This window comes from Lichtheimia ornata (assembly GCF_029851405.1).
Source record: "Lichtheimia ornata isolate CBS 291.66 chromosome Unknown scaffold00054, whole genome shotgun sequence".
Lineage (NCBI taxonomy): Eukaryota > Fungi > Mucoromycota > Mucoromycetes > Mucorales > Lichtheimiaceae > Lichtheimia > Lichtheimia ornata.
The window spans coordinates 16,258-39,005 of record NW_026695374.1 but is presented as its reverse complement, the minus strand read 5'-3'; the positions used below and the strand labels follow the sequence as shown (position 1 = coordinate 39,005).

At 43.4% G+C, this 22,748-nt stretch overlaps 10 protein-coding genes across 10 annotated transcripts; 6 read left to right on the top strand and 4 right to left on the bottom strand.

Annotated features, from left to right (window-relative positions):
- Positions 1-510: 510 nt before the first annotated feature.
- O0I10_009329 (uncharacterized protein) lies at positions 511-1,518 on the top strand (the record flags this gene model as incomplete). The annotated part of the gene is made up of 6 exons (XM_058489323.1): positions 511-603; positions 653-757; positions 814-823; positions 879-1,136; positions 1,197-1,284; positions 1,344-1,518. The coding sequence occupies 6 exons, from the start codon at positions 511-513 to the stop codon at positions 1,516-1,518; spliced, it is 729 nt and encodes a 242-aa protein (XP_058339848.1).
- A 1,026-nt stretch (positions 1,519-2,544) lies between these two features.
- Positions 2,545-3,989, top strand: O0I10_009328 (uncharacterized protein; the record flags this gene model as incomplete). The annotated part of the gene is made up of 7 exons (XM_058489322.1): positions 2,545-2,822; positions 2,900-3,041; positions 3,098-3,339; positions 3,413-3,542; positions 3,620-3,718; positions 3,785-3,841; positions 3,909-3,989. The coding sequence occupies 7 exons, from the start codon at positions 2,545-2,547 to the stop codon at positions 3,987-3,989; spliced, it is 1,029 nt and encodes a 342-aa protein (XP_058339847.1).
- A 288-nt stretch (positions 3,990-4,277) lies between these two features.
- O0I10_009327 (uncharacterized protein) lies at positions 4,278-5,496 on the bottom strand (the record flags this gene model as incomplete). Its single annotated transcript, XM_058489321.1, has 7 exons — positions 4,278-4,458; positions 4,517-4,585; positions 4,652-4,776; positions 4,838-5,035; positions 5,097-5,213; positions 5,282-5,383; positions 5,452-5,496. The coding sequence occupies 7 exons, from the start codon at positions 5,494-5,496 to the stop codon at positions 4,278-4,280; spliced, it is 837 nt and encodes a 278-aa protein (XP_058339846.1).
- A 405-nt stretch (positions 5,497-5,901) lies between these two features.
- On the bottom strand, positions 5,902-6,437 carry O0I10_009326 (uncharacterized protein; the record flags this gene model as incomplete). Its single annotated transcript, XM_058489320.1, has 2 exons — positions 5,902-6,190; positions 6,265-6,437. The coding sequence occupies 2 exons, from the start codon at positions 6,435-6,437 to the stop codon at positions 5,902-5,904; spliced, it is 462 nt and encodes a 153-aa protein (XP_058339845.1).
- Positions 6,438-7,032: 595 nt separating this feature from the next.
- O0I10_009325 (uncharacterized protein) lies at positions 7,033-8,666 on the top strand (the record flags this gene model as incomplete). The annotated part of the gene is made up of 6 exons (XM_058489319.1): positions 7,033-7,606; positions 7,669-7,830; positions 7,884-7,982; positions 8,051-8,258; positions 8,323-8,540; positions 8,602-8,666. 6 exons carry the CDS (start codon positions 7,033-7,035, stop codon positions 8,664-8,666), a joined length of 1,326 nt encoding a protein of 441 aa, XP_058339844.1.
- Positions 8,667-9,846: 1,180 nt separating this feature from the next.
- O0I10_009324 (uncharacterized protein) lies at positions 9,847-11,750 on the bottom strand (the record flags this gene model as incomplete). The annotated part of the gene is made up of 8 exons (XM_058489318.1): positions 9,847-9,903; positions 9,967-10,119; positions 10,182-10,622; positions 10,685-10,818; positions 10,881-11,136; positions 11,205-11,362; positions 11,419-11,527; positions 11,607-11,750. 8 exons carry the CDS (start codon positions 11,748-11,750, stop codon positions 9,847-9,849), a joined length of 1,452 nt encoding a protein of 483 aa, XP_058339843.1.
- An 893-nt stretch (positions 11,751-12,643) lies between these two features.
- On the top strand, positions 12,644-13,471 carry O0I10_009323 (uncharacterized protein; the record flags this gene model as incomplete). The annotated part of the gene is made up of 1 exon (XM_058489317.1): positions 12,644-13,471. One exon carries the CDS (start codon positions 12,644-12,646, stop codon positions 13,469-13,471), a length of 828 nt encoding a protein of 275 aa, XP_058339842.1.
- A 1,212-nt stretch (positions 13,472-14,683) lies between these two features.
- O0I10_009322 (heat shock protein HSS1) lies at positions 14,684-17,091 on the top strand (the record flags this gene model as incomplete). Its single annotated transcript, XM_058489316.1, has 7 exons — positions 14,684-14,702; positions 14,776-14,797; positions 14,869-14,926; positions 14,992-15,349; positions 15,423-15,541; positions 15,630-16,265; positions 16,339-17,091. The coding sequence occupies 7 exons, from the start codon at positions 14,684-14,686 to the stop codon at positions 17,089-17,091; spliced, it is 1,965 nt and encodes a 654-aa protein (XP_058339841.1).
- Positions 17,092-18,058: 967 nt separating this feature from the next.
- O0I10_009321 (uncharacterized protein) lies at positions 18,059-20,298 on the top strand (the record flags this gene model as incomplete). Its single annotated transcript, XM_058489315.1, has 8 exons — positions 18,059-18,465; positions 18,523-18,661; positions 18,742-18,858; positions 18,964-19,440; positions 19,502-19,570; positions 19,653-19,889; positions 19,954-20,211; positions 20,266-20,298. 8 exons carry the CDS (start codon positions 18,059-18,061, stop codon positions 20,296-20,298), a joined length of 1,737 nt encoding a protein of 578 aa, XP_058339840.1.
- A 458-nt stretch (positions 20,299-20,756) lies between these two features.
- On the bottom strand, positions 20,757-22,684 carry O0I10_009320 (uncharacterized protein; the record flags this gene model as incomplete). The annotated part of the gene is made up of 6 exons (XM_058489314.1): positions 20,757-21,055; positions 21,113-21,193; positions 21,256-21,388; positions 21,448-21,812; positions 21,875-22,240; positions 22,309-22,684. The coding sequence occupies 6 exons, from the start codon at positions 22,682-22,684 to the stop codon at positions 20,757-20,759; spliced, it is 1,620 nt and encodes a 539-aa protein (XP_058339839.1).
- Positions 22,685-22,748: the final 64 nt, after the last annotated feature.

Sequence of the window (22,748 nt, the reverse complement as noted above, 5' to 3'; positions counted from 1 at the left end):
ATCTCAAAATCCCAAGCATCCATTATTAACATTTGTGGGTACGCCACCGTTGTCTATTCTTTGCACATGATAACCTTGCACTTGAATCCTAATGATTTCTTTAAAGGAGGACTAGCCAACGTTATGAAGATTACAGTACCTGGCTAATTCCTTTCAACTCTTGCTATCCAATTATTATTATGCATAGCATGATCCTTTATGTCTCACATCAACATCCTGATAGCCTCCTCAATCCCATCGCACCATGTATATCCGATACTCTGCGTGATAAATGAGCTTATCTGGCTATCTGTTTTTATTTAAACATGAACAAGCATCTCATCTATATACTCTATGATACGTGTTTAAGCCGCATAAATGTAGTAAATGCAACTCGTCAACAGCAATGATATGATGGTCGATGTTGTTTTATTCGACAAATGGAGTTCTCGGGGGTCTCTAGCTCTCTTCTACGACCATGTTGTCCTCGTTGAAACGGTCGGCGGGCTTTCCCTTCTCACGTACAGCACAATGGATGAAAATCGGTTACAGCAAGCCAAGCAAAGTGTCAAACGCATAACTTTCCGCGATGCTTCAGGACAATGCGACATTCTCGTTAAACAGGTAGGACTTCTTCATTGGTGCATGTGGACTGGTAGCTGATTAGACATAGATCCTCGATTCTGCCTATGGTTGCTATATCTGGCCCTCAGCGTTATCCTTGAGTAACTACGTGTGGAATCACCGTGAGCGTTTTACGAACTCTACCATGCTCGAAGTAAGTACATGAGACACTCCCATTTACCTCTTGCAATGCACTCATGTCGTGCTCAGATCGGCGCAGGTAATATTGAATAGCAAAAGTCGTCCAAGTCAGCTTAACACGCGAAAGTCGATAGGCGTCTCATTACCATCATTATTGCTGGCCAAGACACATCACGTGCAACATGTCATCCTATCCGATCTGCCTTCGATCCTGCCCTTGATCCGATCGTGTTTTATACTGAATGATATTGATCAAGCCTTGTACGACATCCGTGAATTGCAATGGGGTGATCTCGAAGCAGCCAAACAAATGATAGCCATGGTAGAGGAGCAAGAAGGGAACAAAAAGATCGATTTTATCCTTGGCAGTGACACATTCTATGATCCAGCAGGTAATTCTTTATCATGGGACATTTGATATGAACAATGGGCTCATGGAATGAATACGATAGACTTTGAAAAGCTGTTGATGACGATCTCGTTTCTTTTAAGGCACCACAACCCTGAATGCGTTTTCATCACCGCTTATCAAGAACGAAGGTAGTAATGATGGTGTGGGATGATCAACAATGTGGGTCTCACATCAAGAACGATTCTAGTGCAAAACGAAGCATCCAGTATCTGCTTGACAAATGGCATTTGAAATGCAAGAGTATACCCAGCTCGTTTGTTGGTGAATGGAGTATAGTAGAGGATCATCAAGCCCAGGATGAAATGAGTGCATCAGCAGGATCGCTATCTAGTGTATTTTTATTAGAAATCAGCTTGCTATAAAAGAAAGCGTTACATTCATTGTCAAGTATAGCAATTGATGTGGACAATGACGGATGACTTTAAATGGCAAATGGAGGAGGTGGTGGTGATAGCGAAGAAGATTCTCACCTGGGACTATGATAGTAGTAATACATACCCCTTAAGTAATCCCTCGTGGCTAGAACGGAGATAAACGATGCATTACAATTTCAACCAGCTGCAACCAAATCATAAATGAATTAGCATTGAACAACAGCTTGCCAACAAGGGGGTGGTGTGAAATAATGTCTTGGCCACGCTAGCAAAGAAATGAAAAGTCAGCTAGCAATGAAGAAAATCTTTGTGCCAAAAGAGAAATGCTATGTATCACAGCATTACAGGTCCGTGCTGCTTGACCATCCCAGGTTGACAGTTGTGAAATGTCAACTTGGTTCACTACCGCCAAGATAATGTTTGTACAGCACGTGTGCGCATGACCAAGAGAGCACAGTCGTTAATTACCGTAATCATGCATGCTTTTCGAAAAGAGGTATGGTATACAAGCGATAGTAGAGCGACTGGGACACTTTGGACGACCGAATGTGTCACATAATTTGGCTACAAAACTCTCTCTCCATGCCCGGATGAACACTCCGAAGCTTTCCATTGTCGATGATTCGATTCATTTGTTGTTTCTTGTAATTAAGATGGATAACAAAGGACGTAATAATGGTATCATCTTAGACCAAGCCACATGATAAAACATAGAATGATTAACGCTTGAGCTTTTATTGTAGTATACAATGTAGGGGAGGAGGAATAGAAGAGTAGTGGCCTAGATAAAGCAATCTTTTTTTTTCAATGTATACGGTACTTTACTCAAAAAGGCTTGGAAACTGATCGTCATCGCTCTGAAACATGCTCTCTGTCGGAAGAAGAAAGCTTGAGATCGACTTCCAGCCTAAAAATACAACAGCCAGTGAGTTCATTTTTAGCACTTTTGGAGAAACCAGACTACGTTCCTTTATCCCCTCTTCTTTATTCTCTCTCTCTCTCTCCACCACCCTGATGGCCTCCAAATCCGAAGATATCCCAATGGGTCTACGACAAGACCGGGATGATCAGTCATTCCTTCCTCAACCTGCCTCTGCTCCCAAGGACAGGGGCCACCCACTCCCACTCATTGTAGCCGTGGTCGTCTTTTACTTTGTCATCTCGCTCTCAGTGGTGTTCCTCAACAAGATCATCATGAGTGGATCCGACTTTGAATATCCTCTTTTCATTACCTGGTATCAACTGGTGGTCGCCTTGGTTCTATTACTCATCTGGGGTCATCTCGGCAAAACGTAAGTTGGGGTCATATAGGTACCTGGGATATGATGTGAGGATGATGGCTCTCTAACTTTGGCATCACCGGGCTTAGCAACAAGCTTTTCAGCATCATCCCACCTTATGAATTCGATACCAACATCGCCAAGCGTGTGGCTCCTCTCACATTTGTCTATGTGATGATGCTTGCTTTGAACAACCTGTGTCTCAAGTATGTCGAGGTCACATTCTATCAGGTATGAAAAAGAGAGGAAGGATGATATGAGGGACCATGTTCTAAACAACGAGATAGGTTGCACGATCTCTTTCAATCAACTTTACCATCCTCTTTACCTACCTCATCCTCGGTAAAACTACATCTGCTCCTGCATTGGTCGCTTGTATCATTGTTTTCTTTGGATTTGCTATTGGATCTTATGGCGAAATCAACTTTTCATGGGCTGGTATCTTTTATGGTGTCGGCTCCTCAGCATTTGTCGCACTCTATGGCATCTACGTCCAAAAGACCTTGTCCGTGGTGGATAACAACCAATGGTAAGATTCTATATATAGGATGGGATGGGGGAACCCAACAAAAAGACTCACGTGTTGTTGTTGTTGTTGATAGGAAATTACTGCATTACAACACCACCTTGGCCATCATGTTCCTTTTCCCACTTGTTCTTTTCTCTGGTGAACTTGGTGAGATCATGTCACAATCAGAGTCCATCTATGATATGGGATTCTGGATTCTCATGGTAAGTGGCAATAGAGGTATACGACGCTATTTTGAGCTGGCATTAACGCATGGACCTCCTCCTCCTTCTTTTTATAGACCATCACGGGTATCACTGGGTTTGGTATCAATATTGCCATGTTCTTGCAGGTCAAGTACACATCTGCACTTACCAACACCATCTGTGGTACCGCAAAGGTGAGTTTCAAAAGTGCACAACAACCCAATATGGACGATGGCTGACCACAACATTGAATCACATAGGCTTGCGTGCAAACCATCTTAGCTGCCATGATCTTCAGAAACCCCATTTCTGATTTGGTAAGTAACAAACATCTTGTTGTAGTAGTAGTTGTTGGTATGGAATACTCATTCATTTCTCTCGTAGAATGCTTTGGGTATCATTCTCGCACTCTTTGGCTCTGGTTACTATGGCTGGGTCCGATACAAGGAAAGACAAGCAAAATGATGACATCCCTTTCTGCATGTTAGAATAAAGTACATATCTTGTGAATTTTTGGCATTTATCTGGCTAGACTTGTTTTATCATTGTGCATAGGCGTTGTTCATTATCTATGATACATGCATGAAATTCAAAGTACACGAGTAAAAGAAAAGTTCATTAGGGCCATTTATCATTCAAAATACATCCCATTGTACAATCAACATTAAAGCCCCATTATATATATACAAGTGAAAGTGTGCTAATCCCTACTAATTATCTAATCTATACAATAACATGGAACTTCCTTTCTTCTCAACGGGATTGTCGGATCTTACAAATGTCGTCTTCGGTCTTATCGATTTCATCCAAGATCCCTGCATAGGCAGCAAAGATCGTTTCCATCTCGGGGCCCAAGTCGTCGTATTCTTGTATCCGCTTCTCAGCAAAAGATAATTTGATTCGAGCCTCGTCAATTCGTGTCCGGAATATCGCACTACAAGATCACGTTGAGTTTCACAATAAAAGCGTGTTGTTGAATAGCATGCATGTACCTTAATGATTTCAGGGCATTGACAAAGTCAGCATCATACATTTTGAGAAGCATCGTCAAACGAAGAATCCTTTGGTCCTTATGTTAGTATACCCTTCTCTGCTGCCATCAAATAAAACATCAAGAGCATACATACTTTATCCGAAGGAGCAACGTATCAGTCAAAGCGCAATAATAGGCCGTGAATGTTTCCTTTTTCCGTTCATCCATCTCATAACTCTTGATAATGAGCCAAACGGTCTTCAACGTTTTGATAATGAGCTGCATGATTCCATCGTTCCCATTAGCAAAATGATTGAAAAGGGCAGCTTGCGATCTTTACCTTGATATAGTGATTTACCAATCTCGTCAACATCCTTCGCTTGAGTATCAGTCTTCCACGGCTCTGCTGCAGGCTTTGTTGTTTGTCTTGTACTAGCTGAATGTTGTCGCTGCCCAGCAAATGCATCACTTGTTCATATTTTGCTTGCATTGCAGCATCAACCATATCCAAGAGCTCTTGTTGCTTCCTCGGCGGGATCTGCATTTAGCTTTCATTAGCAAGCAGGAAGTATACCATCGTATCCAGGTGATCTACTTGCCTGTAGGACCTTTTGCTTATTCGCATCGTTGTCTCCAACAATATCCTGAGCATAGTATTTCCATCTTGTGGTTGGTTGAGAGGAAGATGATAATATCGTTACGATCTCTTGACGTTCCTGTCATGGTGACACATGTTGTCAGCCAAATACAAATATGGGTTTCGAAATCCTCCATGCCTACATACCTGGGACGTGAACGTGCATGATCTGATAGGGTCGTTCATAAGCGACTCAACTTTGGACAAGACGAGACGCGCTTCCCAATAAGGTTTGCTGTCATTGCAGATCTGCCATTCGATCGGGGGGGGGATCAGTTCCTTATTGCCTCATTGCCATGGTGAACCAAGACAAGTACCTCATCCAATGCTTCAACAGGTCGAGTATCCATTGACTTGTTCATGGTGTGTCGATGGCTGAAAGAGTTGCGAGTACTCATCAAGTTGAACAAAAAAGGAGTAAAAAGGTGGAAAACAAGCCCCGTGCATATGCACCGTATGTTGTATGTGTGTCACTGCCCATCCAACCAAGCTATTTTTGGTATTGACTTGATGCATCTTTATGAAGTGCCATGATTTATTTGCCACACCAGGTAGTACATAATGCTCTGCAATTATCTTGGCAATAGGTTACATGATACCAGAAGAAGGATTTGAGGGTCCCTTTTGTCTATGACTACTACTACTGCTGCTTCTACTTTCCTGACGCTAGGCATTGGTCTCTAAAAGATAATAGGATATTCGTTGATAGATGGTGGTGGTGGATATAGTGTTGTATAGGGTGATGCATAGTAATAAAACAAGATGTCTCATGATGTTGAATTTGGATCGTCGATATCTTCATCATCATCTGCTTGAATCACAGTATGGACAACGACTACTTGATTATCAAAGCTGACTTTTCTCTTTCGCTGTTTTCCTGCTGATGTTGTTTGCGGTGGTGGTGGTGGTTGTGGTAAACGTGACGTGGATAAAGGTGGCAATGGTATGGATGCTAAAGACTTTTGAGGAGAAGAGGAGAAGGAGGAAACTGGACCACGACGAGGAGGTAACTTGTGAGAGCGAATAGGCGATAAACTAGAACCTGGTGGGGGACGTCTATGGCGACATACATATATATCTGTGAGCCCAATTCAAGTCATATACATTATATACACACACATGACGCTTACGTGCGAGTGCGTGGGACTGATGGTATGATTTGCTTTGGTTGTCGATAATTGCATGCCGATGTCTTTTCGTCGCTCAACTTTTGTCGAAAGTAGTAGGATTGCGATGCACCCACTGTTACCGTGGCAACATGCACGAGGTTGCTACCGAATTGGTCAAGCATCACTGCCGTCATTGTAATAAAGGCTGTACGAATGGGGAACAAGTTGCAAGAGTGAGAGGAGAAGAATATGGAAAGATGTGCCCCAAAATAAACTGCAACAGCAGCACATTACATATGCGTGCCACCAAATGATGATATCAATACCTGGCAACGCTATTTCCATTTTTGATGTCATCGAGCACTACCATCATTTTAGCTTGTCTAAAGCATCTTATTACTACTTTATGCATTGCATCCACCTTGTTTGATACCCTATTCATGCAAATGCCACCGGGGAATTCTTGCCTTATGATGTCCTATAGACCACTTGTCACCACACCCACTCATTGTCGGCTGAGTAGCTATTATCCCTCATATTACCCGATATACTTTCAGGGTCACGTTTCATTTTAGCCACGTTGATGTGATATGCATTCGAGAGTCGAGTGATCAATCACTTGTTGTAGCTTTCATAAGAGGTCGTTGCTTCTTTATTGGAGAATGATGTATGATTTACATGCGATGGCATGGTTTAGCTGGGTGGAGGTCATGGGGTGTCCAATTTTACTGGGTGGCTATCTACTTCAGCTCAGAAGCTAAGCTCTCTTTTTCTCTCTTTTTTCTTTCAATGGAAAGGATTTCACACTTCGTTGAACGACACGAAGAAGCACTCCAATTCTCGTGTACAGCAGCAGCAGCTTCAGTCCTTACAGCGTCGGCGGTACTTGGTTACCAGGCTTGTCAACGACGACACAACTCGACGGCTTTAAAGAACCAGCTTCTTTCAGAGGATTTCCAACATGTCAAACTTACGTCGGTCGGGACGATCCAGCAACAGCAAAAGTCAAGCGACCATGACGAATCGCTCATTCAAGAACAGTTGGCACGCAATATTGCTTTCCTTGGAGAGGATGGGATGAAACGCGTTCGAGAGTCTTTTGTTGTCGTTGTTGGTGCTGGCAACGTTGGTTCTTGGGCTGCCTTGATGCTACTACGATCCGGTGTACAACATTTGCGCTTAATTGATCCTAAACGGTTGACACGTCGCAACATGGGCAATCATGCAGTGGCAGGTCAAGAAGATATTGGCATGAGCAAAGTACAGGCCTTGCAAACGCATCTCCATGAAATTGCACCCTTTTCCAAAATTGAATGCTGCACGGAGCGATTATGCACTAGTAACATGGCAACCCTTTTGGGAGGTAGGTGGATACCATCATGATGGCGAATTAGCAAGATGCTTATTACCTCGATGATGATCCAGACAAGCCAAGCTTCGTTGTTGACACGATGACCAACATTATTGACAAGATTGCATTGGTCGAATATTGTCATGCAAATGACATCAAGATCATCTCCTCCATGTCCCCTGGCGCCAAGGCTGATCCAACACGCATCCAAGTGGCTGACATAAGTGAGACAATGGGTAAGTACTTTGAGTTTTCTATTCGGCTTGGTATCTCATCCTTGTACATGTAGAGGATCCATTGGCACGTGCCTTCCGTCGAAGATTAAAGATGCTCAAGATCGATCGTGGTATTCCTGTAGTCATCAGTACGGATAGACCCCTTGATATAGGTGAGTTGGTTTATATTGTAAAATGGCACGTGGTGATGATATCTGATACTGTTTGGTATTACAATTAGATAAATCAACGATTGACGATTTCCGTACCCGGCATTTGGCTTCGCTTGGATCCGTTGACAGCATGTATGGAATGGTCATCACCACCCACATTATTTTACACCTTGCCGAGTTTGCCGCGTTGCCACCCCAAGCAATAAGGTTACGAGACACTCTCTTCAATCGCATCATGTATGAAGCAAGGGAACGAGAAACACAAAATTATGGAAGGTTTGTGCGTGAGAGAGACGAGGAAAAGCATCATGCGACGGGTATTCATGATCATCCACCCTAGCCCATACCCTTTCACAGTACACGATGTCGTTTATATATTTGAAGAGATTTGGCATGGCAAGAGCGTCATTTCAGGCCCACAAGATCGATTGACTTTGGCTCGATGGGATCGGAGCAAGCCTTTGAGTTTGGAAAATGCCGTTTGCATGAATAGAGATGAAGCACGTGCCCATGACCGCTTACCAGCCGATGTAGATCTTAGAAAGCATTATGGAGATGGTACGTATCATGTTATTTGAGTCATTGTTAAAAGCGTCTATTAACCACCATCATCTTGTAGATATAGTCAACTATGTAAACAAGCAATTCGAAATAGAAGCAAAGTTTCAAAAGCTGTGGGCTTAATATCTTTCCCTCCTCCCATGTCTTTTCAAAATAAAAAAAAAGCCAACGTGTAGAATGTATTTTAGGTCATAGGAATGTTATCAATCTCTGCTCTAACTCCTTTCCATGAGTCAACGTTCTAAAGTATGGTGATTCAAATGCATCGCCACAGGCGAGCAATTGATAGCCACGGCATGGTGATAGGCTGATTGCTCGTTGCTGCCAAGAGCAAGTCGGCTTCCGGTGTGGATATCAAAATCAGGAGATATCATTCTCCTTCTTTTCTGTGCGCGCTTGTTCTTGTAGCTGTATCCTGTGGCTTGAACATCTGCATCATGCTGAGAAGTCATGTGCTTTTGGAAAGTGTCCACATTCTTGCATGGTGTGCCGCACTTTGCAAGCGGGCATTTGAAACAGCCGCTTGAGAAAGGAACACGGATGACATCTAACAGTTTGAAGGGTCATGTGAATTTTGCTCCTTCCAAGAGATAATCTTTGAGCTTGCATTCACCAAGAGCCACGCTTGTACTTATGTCACCAACAAAGGAGTCCCAAATTTCCTAGACTGCGGTTGCCTTTTGCCTACAAATGTACAAGACACCCTTTTAATAACACACAGCAATATACAAACCAAAGGTGATGATCATACTTACCACAAAGGAGGATCCACCAAGGAACAAAGCCAAATGTCATTAGGCAGCAATGAGCACACCAAGTGGCAAAGCAATGAAGTGAGCTGCATATTAAGTGGCAATAAAAGATGAATGCATGAGTACGATACCCTCATTTTGGTGATCACATAAGACTATCCTTGAGACTTACCAGAGGCCACTGATGATGGTATGAATACAAGTAGAAAGAAAAGGTGGATGATGGTGTTGGTGACAACAGCCTTGTTTATATGTGAGTGGGCGTGTGAATTGTTGTCGTGATTGATTGAAGTGATGAAGTGGTCAAGCGTCTTGGGAGTACTGAGTCATACTGTCCAGCTGATGCACAAATCCACCTGCGGATTAAAAGGTGGTTGTTTTTGTAGGCACTTTCACTGCTCACCATATCACTTTCAGGGGCACGTTCCATTTTCGCCACATAGGCAAGCCATTCAAAGTAGAAGTAAAGTTTCAAAAGCTCTGGGCTTAATATCTTTCCCTCCTCCCTCCATGTGTTTTCAAATAAAAAAAGCCAACATGTGGAATGTATTTTATGCCATAGGAATCTTATCAATTTCTGCTCTAACTTCTTGCCATGATTCAAGGTTCTAAAAAGGACGACGACTATTAGTATCCTATCGTATGCATGGGCCTCTCCTTTCAATCCTTACCTTTTGACAATAACGTGCATGAATTTTCGCATAAGCAATCAACATGTCACGAAGATCTTTGACCTTTTCACGCTGAAACCGATCCAACTCTGTTTTCAATTCGCTTGATATCTCGGTCAAATCTTTGCGAGTAACATCCAAAGCACCTTGCAACTAAAAAAGGTTCCATTAGCATACGTGCCTTTTAGTTCCCATGTTTGTGATATACTACTTACCATCTCCATGGCATCCTTTGTCTTTCCAATTTGGTTACGGCGTGTTGCTTCAGGATCAACATCGATCATGCCTTGTAATTGGTGGCCCACTGCGTTCATCATGCGTACAGGACTTGACCATGGTCTCGTAGTAGATCGTCGAGCGAGCACTTGGGTATTCGAGGAGATAGGGCTATTGTTGTTGAGTTGCTCAGCTGTAGTGCCATCATCAGCGCCGCCATTGGATATCTCTGGACTACTGATAGCATGTTCCAATCGCTGTGCTTCACTTTCCATTTGTTGCAACATTTCCAATGTTTCCTTTTTGCTCCCCAGAGAATCTTCAATCATTTCGACTTGGGCGTGCTTCATATGGCGGAATCGTAGCACTTGCTTCACGATCTGTGCAAACTGCGAATGTTCCTGAATAGGCTCCGAAAAGTCACCTTCCAATGAAGCAACCTACATCCTATACATGTTAATCATTTCCCTTCCTTTGACAATCCCTCCCAATATGACATTACCATTTGAGCTGTCTCTGTGTAGGAAGTATCGACGGCTTGTCCAATCTTTTCAATAGCATTGGCTAATGCGCCCGACTCATTCAAACTGAATCCATTGTATACAGCACCCAACTCTGCATAGTCGTTTGCAAGCTCTAATCTCCCACACATGTCAATGGTTATGGCTTACAAGCATCCTTGAGAAGAACACACATACCTCCTAATCGACGAATGACTTTACGTTGGCTCTTGTCGAGATTGTTGCCCATGTAATTTGCAATGCGGAAGGTGAACTTTTCTGATTCTTCAAACTGAGGATTGGGTGTCTTTAGGATATACGTTGGTGATGGTATCGGGATCAAGTTGCTGGCGAGTAGGATGTTGCGATGCTGTAAATCGGAATCTTTGCTGAGGATCATATGTAGTGGGTTCCTTGGCAATGTTGATAATGGAGGGGAATGAAGCACATCGGACTATGCATATACACAACACAATCAATGATGTGAGTTGGAGATGAATGCTTGTTCATTGTTGATCTTACCCAAATGACACCATTCTCCAGGAAACGGTGAAATACATGATCTCGTCCTAGCTGTGGATGCCTTGCTACCCGGTTTAAAAAGGTCTGCAGCATGCGTTTGCGTTTCTTGACCATGGCTAGATCATCCTTGACACGTGTTTGAAGTGCCGCATAATCCACTATACTATGTTATTAGCCGCTTTGTAGTACATTCATGTGGTCCATGCTTACTGACCCAGCGAGTGCTTTTCTGGAATAGGCGGCACAATAAGATACGGATGCAAATGACACAATGCCTTTCGTAGAGATTCGAATTCGCTGTAGCGTCGTCTTGTTTCAATATCCTAGTCCAAGAAATAAAAGTTGTTGTTAATGGGGATTGGCATGTGACATGGGCACTACTACTACTGCTCTTCCATTTACCGATAAACGAATGCTGTAAGCGACATAAGACTTCCCGGCTGGCGTATCCGACTGCTTTTGTGCATCAGTAATGAAGATGTACTGCTCGTCTTGGAACAAGATGCGGTCAATGCTGCAGCCACAGGCTTTGGCGGTGTTGTTCATGGTAGCAGTAGAAAAGGAAACAATGTGCTTTCATCCAACCATCAATCGGCCATAAATTTAATCACTGTTGCGTGTCTCTTTCTCTCCCTTCCCATAGACAATATCATTTGACAGCATAATCTATCAATAAAAAGGAGTTTATTCACCCATGCATAGCGATGATGATTGCTGTAAACGGCATATTGGGTGACCAACTTAATGCATGTATGTTTGTAACAGCGAAACAAGCGAGGAATGTGCATGAATCATGGCATGTTGCATACATCATCCCTTTGTCTCTTGCTGTCAAGCAAGCGGTCATAAAGTATTGAATTTTGTGAGAGTCCAAGTAACGCATGCACATGTGTAAGTGTGTATGTGTGTATGTGTATGTGTGTGTGTGCACATGACATTGCAGAGTGATGATAAAGCTTTCGTCGTCTGGACTGAAGAAGAACTTGTCTTTGTTAGGAAATTGCAGGTGACCATGTCCACTGCATCAATGCTTTTTCCTTTGTTGTGGCAAATGCGATCGTTGGCTGGGTTCCCGAGTAATCCGAAGGGGGTTTCTTGCGAACGGACCACTCTACATGCTCATCCACCCCTACTACAATGCCATCGATACAAAGACACCACCTCTCTCTATATCATTATCATGATTTCTTTCCATCATTGGATCCTATGTACATTGTTGGTTTGATAGATAACGAAAATGACAATCAAGGGAAAAAAGAGCCAAGGTGGTCTCGATAGCAAAGAGTAGACCGACAGGTCCGAGGACGATGATGTGTGACAAATACAACCTTGTTCTTGCTGAAAACAGCCAAAAGGCTTTTTGAATGAAACTTCTCTTTCTTGTACCTCCTTTTTCTTTTCCCTTTCACTTTTCTTTTTCACGCCACTCACTTGTATTGATGCTCTGCAGACTACCAGAAAATGTCTTGAACCAGATCACTACGTATCTCGGTCTAAGAGAGCTGGTGGCACTAGGTGGCGTCAATATGCGATTGAAGCAGCTTATTTACTCTGACGAGGGAAAAGTGTGGCAACGGAATGATCTTTTATTTCCGGCCGAAGATAACTCGATAACCGATACGTTTATCCAAAACTTGGTTGGTGATATTCCACGTAGTTACGCTGTGCACAAGATACGTCTTGTTGGATTACCCCTTAGTTGGGCTGGTTGCTTCCGTGTCTTTGATCATTTTGCACACTCTGTCGACCATATTCATGTCTCGGCCACAAATGCAACATTGGCGGATCTCGTGTACCATCTTTCTGTGTTTGCTGGTAACCTGGCTATGCTGCAATATGAAAACAAGATTCCCATCACGTTCCGTGAATACACCGTATGCCATGAAGAGCACAAGCTCGCTTTATCCGAGAGCAATTATTTGGGCACACACTCGCTTGCTGGTCTCAATCGATTATTGGAACGCATCACACTAGATGATCCACCCTTTGAACGTCTCTCAAAAATCGATGTCTCAAGCACTGATGCATCCTTTGATCATGAAAACATTCGCCAAATCTACATGTTGACTGGTTTTCTTGCAGGCCGTCGTCCTCAAAATGGTAAACGTGCACATCAGCCTGATGGCGATGATGAATCTCCATATAGCAGTAAACATCGCAGGACAACAACCGAGCCCTTATCGCATGCAGCACCTGTGATCACAGCAGCGCATACTTCATCTTTTCAACAACAGCAGCAACAACACGCTTCACCTGGTTGCACCTAACGTTCCACACATACCCTTTTTATAACAATGCTCATGCATGAAAAAAAGTAACCCACTCCTTGTTAAACACATATCTACTTGCATACATCAACATATTGGCACGCATCGCATACAGTCAAAAAGCTTATAAACTATCTTGCATCAACCGTAATTGATATACATGATATCTCATGATGGTTTTTGGGAATGTGGGTAATCAATCAAGTCGTTGGAAGATGCAACGAGTGGAATAATGAGTGATTTGCTTTAGCTGCATCGACCATGGTTGAAGGCTTGATGATGAGCGAGAGGTAGCAAGTGGATGATAACATTGGGGTTGGATCAAGATAAGAAGGAAGCTGGTAGGAAGTTGTAATGCATAGCACATTCCTTTATTTTTTCTTTTCACATTGGCCATCATGCCTTGTTACCAAAATGACTCATGCAAGCTTAAAAGCATGTCACGGTATCATGGTAACCAATTAGCGTAGTATCCATGATACCATAGTTGCCATGATACCATAGCAACCAAGCATTGATTGAAATCAAAATTGATCATGGTATGAATCCTCGGCTGTAATGCAAAGAACATGATGGAACTAAAACATCAAGTGATTTTGGCAGATAAAGCAGCTGCTTGTAGGTTTCAGCGGTAACGCGACAACAGGGGAGATCACGCCATTGATAACAAAATAAGCTTACGCATCACTATTTGATGCCATCCATCACACGCATTCCATCGTTGAATGCATTAAACGTTTTGTTGATCGTATCTTTCCCATCATCTTTCAGTCATCCATGGTTGGATGGATGTGAATGGATGGAGCTGTTTAAATAGCAGGGCCCGTGATTTGGATTGCTCCGATGGCTCGTCATCAACACACGGTACCAATAAATCCCGCAAGCCAATTCGACAAGTTTATGGAGGATGGTCTTGTGTCGCGTGAACAAACACTTGTCAACAAAACCGCATGTGTAATGATTCCCATGCTGTCAGGTCCCTGTCATCCACCATGACAAGGGGTAATCATTGCTATGAAAGGGGCAGGACAATGAAAGAAAGAAAAGCATTCAAAGAGGATATCACGCTAACTACGCAGGATATGGCTGAGTCTCGAATCAACTTTCCAGCGATTTCTTCATGGTTCCAAACGCGTGCTATTTTGAAAACCTTATTTAAGCAACGTCCTGTACCTTTTCGTTCTCTTTCTCCTTTCCAAACAAAAAGTAACTATGTCTGAGGGAAAATCTGGTATGTATGCAATCATGATCTTGCTACTGTAATCCATTACTTACATCACCTTTTTACTTTTGCAAATCAATAGTTGGTATTGATTTGGGTACTACGTATGTTATCTTTTACCATTCTCTATCTTTTTCGACACCCAATTGACCTTTTCATGTCATTGTTTTAATAGCTACTCTTGCGTTGGTGTCTGGCAAAACGATCGTGTTGAAATCATTGCCAACGATCAGGTATGTTGTTTTTATCCCCTTTATGGTTTTTTCGTTGCCATGACTCACCAAAATGGCTGCTGCAGGGTAACCGCACTACCCCTTCGTATGTCGCTTTCACCGATAGCGAACGTTTGATTGGTGATGCCGCCAAGAACCAAGTCGCCATGAACCCCTTCAACACTGTCTTCGATGCCAAGCGTCTTATTGGTCGTCGTTTCGCTGACAGCGAGGTTCAATCTGATATGAAGCACTGGCCCTTCAAGATTGTCGACAAGTCCGGTCTTCCTGTGATCCAAGTCGAATACAAGGGTGAGACCAAGACTTTCACCCCTGAGGAAATCTCCTCCATGGTCTTGATCAAGATGAAGGAAGTTGCTGAAGGTTACCTTGGCACCACCGTTAAGAACGCCGTCGTCACCGTTCCCGCTTACTTCAACGACAGTGAGTAGTACTCAATAATAATCTCAGCCTCCCAAAAAATCTTACTGACTGTGTTTTTATTTTCATTTTCAAGGCCAGCGTCAAGCTACCAAGGATGCCGGTGTCATTGCTGGTTTGAACGTTCAACGTATCATCAACGAACCCACTGCTGCTGCCATTGCTTATGGTTTGGACAAGAAGGTTGAGGGCGAGGTATGTAAACAAAGCGGCTGAGTTGCATGTATACATAAAAAAAGGGGCCGTTGTGCTGATGTTTTACATTTTTTCATTCCTATAATAGCGTAACGTCCTTATCTTCGATTTGGGTGGTGGTACCTTCGATGTCTCTCTTTTGACCATTGAAGATGGTATCTTCGAAGTCAAGGCTACTGCTGGTGACACTCACTTGGGTGGTGAAGATTTCGATAACCGCCTTGTCAACCACTTTATGCAAGAATTCAAGCGCAAGTTCAAGAAGGACATCTCTGGTAACGCTCGTGCCGTTCGTCGTCTTCGTACCGCTTGTGAGCGTGCCAAGCGTACCCTTTCTTCTTCTGCTCAAACCTCCATTGAGATTGACTCTCTCTTCGAGGGTGTTGACTTTTACACTTCCCTCACCCGTGCCCGTTTCGAAGAACTCAACCAAGATCTTTTCCGCAACACCATGGAACCCGTTGAAAAGGTTCTTCGTGATGCCAAGATTGACAAGGGCTCTGTTCACGACATCGTCCTTGTTGGTGGTTCTACTCGTATCCCCAAGGTTCAAAAGCTCGTCTCTGATTTCTTCAACGGCAAGGAACCCAACAAATCCATCAACCCTGATGAAGCTGTTGCTTATGGTGCTGCTGTTCAAGCTGCTATTTTGTCTGGTGACACCTCTGAAAAGACCCAAGACTTGCTCTTGCTCGATGTTGCTCCCTTGTCTCTCGGTATTGAGGTATGTATTTATCATCATGGGGAACATTTTGGGAGACTTTGTATATTGATGGATGCATGTTTATGATTCATAGACCGCTGGTGGTATCATGACCAGTCTTATCAAGCGTAACACCACTGTTCCTACCAAGAAGTCTGAAATCTTCTCTACCTATGCTGATAACCAGCCTGGTGTCTTGATTCAAGTCTTTGAGGGTGAGCGTGCTCGCACCAAGGATAACAACCTTCTCGGCAAGTTCGAGCTTACTGGTATTCCTCCTGCTCCTCGTGGTGTTCCTCAAATCGAGGTTACTTTCGATGTTGATGCCAACGGTATTCTTAACGTCACTGCTCTTGACAAGACCACTGGCAAGTCCAACAAGATTACCATCACCAACGATAAGGGCCGTTTGAGCAAGGAAGACATTGAGCGTATGGTTGCTGATGCTGAAAAGTACAAGGCTGAAGATGAGGCTTCTGCTTCCCGTATCCAAGCCAAGAACGGTCTTGAGTCCTATGCTTTCAACTTGCGCAACACTCTTCAAGAGGAGAAGGTTGCTTCTGCTATGGAGGAAGCTGACAAGACCAAGCTTAACAGCGCCATCGATGAGACCATCAAGTGGTTGGATGAGTCCCAAGAAGCTTCCAAGGAAGAGTATGAGGGCAAGCAAAAGGAACTTGAGGAAGTTGCCAACCCCATCATGATGAAGATCTACCAACAAGCCGGTGGTGCTCCTGGTGCTGCTCCCGGTGGTGCCGCTCCTGGTGGTTTCCCTGGTGCTCCTGGTGCCGCTCCTGGTGGTGCTGCTGCCGATAACGACGGCCCTTCCATTGAGGAAGTTGACTAAATGCCATATTCACCATTCGCATCTCGCAAGATTTATTTGCATCAAAAATCCCTTGAAATTGTAATGATTTGTAAAAAGTGAAGGATATAGACCTTAACATATAAAATGTACAGGCAGCTCTTTTGTACATAAAACGAGAGCTTGCCCATTGATAAGCAAACATCATGTCATTTTGAGGCTGTTGTGTCTTTGACTCATTAATGGAAAGTGAAATGGGGGTTGTCATTTGTATTCATGCTTGAAAAAGGATGCATGTGTTACGTGATCATCCTACTCAGCTTACTTGTTGATTCAAGTACCATGTCCCATGCATCCATTTTGGAGCAAAGATGAGTTGCACATACACTAAAATCCTCTCGGCCACTTTTCTTTGATATTCCAATAGCACATTTTATTGAAGTGGGCTATGTGTATTGCAGCTACCTTGCGTTGCGTGAATGATCACGTGAGTGTATTTGCCAAACAAGAAAGGTCATCATTGAGTTTGCCACATGGCCACGCACAATGATAACATGACGATATGACACTAAGCCTATCTTTTGAAAAGGATGGTACGGTATCAAGAAGCATTACAATGGGTGTTTCCATGGCGACGAGTACAAATTAAATAGGCTGGGGCTGACCGTGCGCGGTTAAGGTTGTAATTAGCAACAACGTGGTACAAGGTGCTGCAGAGTATTGAACCCAGAAACGACATTAAAGTATATGACCCACACGATGAACAAGATGTGCATGTCATCCAACGTAATGCAAGTAAACCATAGCTTGTGGCATCAACATGAATCCATGGTAACATCAAATTGGCCAGGGTTACTCTCTCACTCTTACTCTCACTGGATACGAGCGGATGAAGCAACTTGTCACGAGCTAGTCTCGACATTTCAACTAAATATGGCAGCAGCAGCAGCAGCTCATTCTCTTTTTCACTCCTTTTCACTCTACCACCTTTTCTTTATTTCTTCCAAATATGCAGTGCCAAAAGAGTATTCTCAAGGCACCACCTTCTACAGCTTCTAATGGCACTACGGCATCCTGGTTTGCTCGCATTCACTCCAAGTTGTATACTCCAGACGATGTCCCCATTCTACCGAGACGAGATCTTAAACGAGTTACCTTTTCAGTCAGCAAACTCACTACGGAGCATGTCTTTGGTGGTGATAACGACAACGACAATGACGACCACGAAGACGACGACAACGACGATTCGAATGACCTAGACGACCATGTGGAGGAAGGACCTGAACAGCATGTCGATTCAGCATTGACCTTGAAAGAGAATCACTGTCGAGAGCTTCCAAAGTATTACGAGTGGGCTTGTCGGCTACGTGAGGAACAGCCTTTGGACCGGTTTATGGATGTCTTGAGATCTTGTTGGTGGGTATAGTACGCTGCTTTTACGGGTTGGATACTCACATGGGATGCATCAAGAAGCTTTTCACAGTTGACGACGGTGGACCTTTCCAATCAACCAATCGACACTCGTCAAATGGGTCCTATTGCTGATATTTTGATGATGGAGTGTGGATCATTGGAACTATTGGATCTCTCTAATTGCGGATTGGAAGATATGGTAAGAGATACTCCTTTTTTCGTATACATGGGTGTGTGAAGATGTATCATTATCTCATCATGTATTTGGTCTTTTGATAGTCTCTACGTGTGCTATTGCATAGCCTTTTGATCAATGATAGATTGCCAGAGTTAAGACTTTCTCACAACAGCTTTGAGGCGGATGGCTTCAAGTACATTGCCATTTTCATCAGCCAGGTACGCACATTCAAGCATCCTTTTGCTTCATTTTTCCATGCCTTCCATCTAACCCAAATCTCTCCTCCACACCCCCCCCCAAAAAAACTTCCCCTCTTTACATAGTCAAAGGCGATCACTACTTTGGATCTTTCTTGGTGTCCAGTGGATAGAAGGGCTGTGCGATATCTTTCACGTGGCATTGAATTGACTCAATCACTCCAAAACTTGTACATGGACCATTGTTCTTTGAAGCCCAATGTCGTCGAGATACTCGCTGCTGGTGTTCGTCAATCCAAATCACTACGACACCTTTCTCTTCGCCACAATCGTCTCTCTTCTCAAAAAGCAACGGATACATGGATCGCTACAATGTTGGATCGACCTGTATTCAATGATGATGAAATCCGAGATATGGAACAACGCAGGATATGGCCATCCCGATGTGGACTACAACGATTGGATTTGACAGGCAATTGCTTGCAAGCAGGATTGACCAGCATGCTCGGTGAAGCGCTCTCCATGAATCATACGTTGACCCATTTGGTGTTGAATGATTGTCAAATCTTTGCCAACGAATGTGCCATCTTGGCAGACGCTTTGGTAAGAATGTCTTTTAGTTGTGGATGCGCGAATTGGGGATCCTAATCTCATGCTATTGTAGTTACACAACCACAATTTGCGAATCTTGGATTTGGCGGACAACCCAATCACTATGCGCTCTGACCAAGGGGTAAATTGGAGGGGAGAGGAATGGGAATGTGTGTGTATAGCTCCTGAAAACGAGATCTATATACTCAAATTACGTGCATTAGATTTTGAGCATGAAAACCGCCCTTGCAAAGAACCATTTTCTTCAAGAATTGAATCTTGCTGGAACAGGCCTTGACTCCAGTGCAGCGATCACGTTGGCCGAATGTCTTCCAGAGAATTCAACATTATCACGACTCGATCTCACTCGTAATCCTCATATCGACATGGCAGGCATATTAGCATTGTCAATATCTATCAAGATGAACCACACACTGACGTTTTTGGATATCAATATTCCTGTAAGTATCATTGGATCAATGAATGATCGGTGAAGGCATTGTGGGATTGACTTCTTTGTTATAGGCGGGTGATGCTGAATTGGCACAACTTCAACATGACATTGTATCAGCGTGTACCGAGAACATGCAACGCGCTTTTGAAATGGGACCCGAAAGAAGAAATGCGGATCATTTTGAAGACGAAGGACCAGGCTCGTCCAGCTCATCTTATACATCTTCACCAAGATCCCAGCAGGTGGATGTGAACCATGGATACACTACAAAGAGCAGCATTTATCAAGGACAACATCAACAAGAACCTGCGCCTTCCAACTTGTCTATAGTAAGTGATGACCTGGATCAATGAAAATATGTGTACTGATGATTGTCCTGATAGTCCTCTTACATGCTTGATGAGATCCCCGTATGATAGATACCAATTTTCCCTTATCTCAATATTCTCCTTGATGATATCCTATTCCCTTATCCATTTCGCACACGCACATGTACATGACCTCATGCATCATGTAGTCCTTTTGTTTGTGATTTTCGAACACTTGTTTTATTCAGTGATGAAACTTTTCGCGCTGGGCGCATTATTGTATTTGCTTTTTACTCGTTACGACCTACCTTCTTGTTGTGTGTGAGATAATCAAACATTTAGGAAGCTTACCTTCTATGTTGTTGTTGTGACCCTGCTACTACTGCTACTACTATTGTACATGCATGGATGGTTTGATGATGATGACACGTTGATGAAAGCAACAACAAAACACAAGAGTCGATCGAGCCGATAGGGGAAAATTAATATTGGAGAGAGCGAGAGAGAAAACTACAAACAAAGGAGAAAGGGAGAGCTACGCTGCTGATGGCTGCTGTGTATATGTATTATTGGAAGCTGTCGATGTTGGCTTGTTGGATTTCACGCAAAAGGGCATCATCGGGATTTAGGCTTTGAAAGAGTTGATAATCGAATTGTCCTGAAGCCATTAAACGATCCGCCATCTTGTCAATAGCAATAACGGCTAATACGGTTTGGATGTACGCATCAATGAGATCGTCGATGCCAATACCAAGCTGGTTGAAATCACGACGATCCATAAGAATAAGCCTTGATGTATCCGTAGTCCAATCCCCATTTGGCAACTTGATGGATAAGTTGGTGCCGAGCATTTCCCACGTGTCATCTGAAAAAACCATTGTTTGGTGCGCATGAACAAAACAATCGTGCCAATTAAACTTACCATGCGGTCCCAATTTAGCGGTTAGTGGCCGACGTGCTTTTCGTCCATAAATACAAATAGGTCGGAATCCATTTTCATCGCCTGTTTCATGATGCGTGAATATCATTGATGCTTCGTTTAAGACATGGGAGTGGCTATTTTACCTGCTATCATCATGCGTAGATCGCTAACAAAGGTGTTGGTCTTTTTGTTGGGTATGGTGCCAACGTGGTAAAATTTACCAGTCCGAGTGACACTAGACCAAGATGCATTACCAACTAAGGATTGGACAATAAACTAACGAGCAATAATATGGGTGAGTGGCTCTTCCTTTTCCTTGCAAAGGAAAGACTTACCTTATCGTAATAATGCTTTTCATTCATGAAATTGGAGAGCTCGTCATGGTTGGTGATGGTATAAACGCCTTGGCCTGCATTACTATAAGGCACCTTTAACACTGCATGACCACCCATAGAATGAATCCACAATGGTATTTCTCCCAAAGTAACGTTATTAACGGTCTCAGGCGTGCGAATCGAGAGACCTGTATCCACCAGCTCTGAGTTGTAGAAATCGTATGCTCTTGCCGCCATCATTTTGTTTCGACCCCCTGCAAGACAAGAGATAATTTGATTCATGACAATGGTACGTGTCTTGAGTGGAAACCGATTCCAGGGTTTTTGTGTCAAATATCGGAAGCATGCACGTATGGGGTGCCACACTACAATGATAAATTAGTACAAACACACACACATGTGCACGTCGTAGGTATGGGAATTTTACCTTGATGGTCGTCTCTCACGTGCAATATGCCATCCTGCCATTTGACATTGGGATCGGTGTCCTTGTCGTACCATTCCACCAACCACACGTCTTCTTTTGCTACATCCGCCAACACAGCAGCATAGCCACTGGATTCCATCAAATTCTTGTCGTAGATCACTGCCAAGCCGCCTAAGCTGGGATCGGCTTTGGATAGTTGACTTTTGAAAGCGCTTTCGATCACCACACGATAGCCACCGTGTTCATTGTTTTCTTCCGTCTCTGATAAAATTGGCATTGATTTTTGGCCACTGGGACATGAATTGGTTTCAATGACAATCATTTGCCGTTGTCCTGTGGCGGTCGTGACATTAAACAGATCAGAGCCTATAGCAGCCAAAATGATTGTTAGATGTCTAAAAGTCTGCTTGTATAGATACAACATCAAAACTTGCCTGCCCATTGAAAATAGCGCGGGCTATAAGATAAAATATCGCGTAGCGTTTCAGCCTTGACCGATGGATTCAAATGAGTGTAGCGTGCAATAATACGCTCGTTGCCAAGAGTCAAAAAGGATTGAACAAGAGGATGGATTTGAGCATTGAGGACTCGTGGATAAAAATGCTGCTCTGGTTCAAAATCGCCTGTTGAGACAAGGCGTGCAGTAGTCTTGGGCTTTTGTTTGAGCTCCTCCTCGGTTGGAGGTGGGGTCTTTGGTGGAGAGAATTGAACAGGTGGTGTTCCGGTTTGGGTAGAGGCGGTTTTGTGTGCGAAAAAAGGCTCGGTATGAGGAGGAGAAGTGCCTGTAGCCGTGGTAAAGTGCAGGTCCATGGTTGACGATGAGAGATAGAAATTCGAAAAAGCTGTTGTGTGCAGGGTGATTTTAATTCAGAGT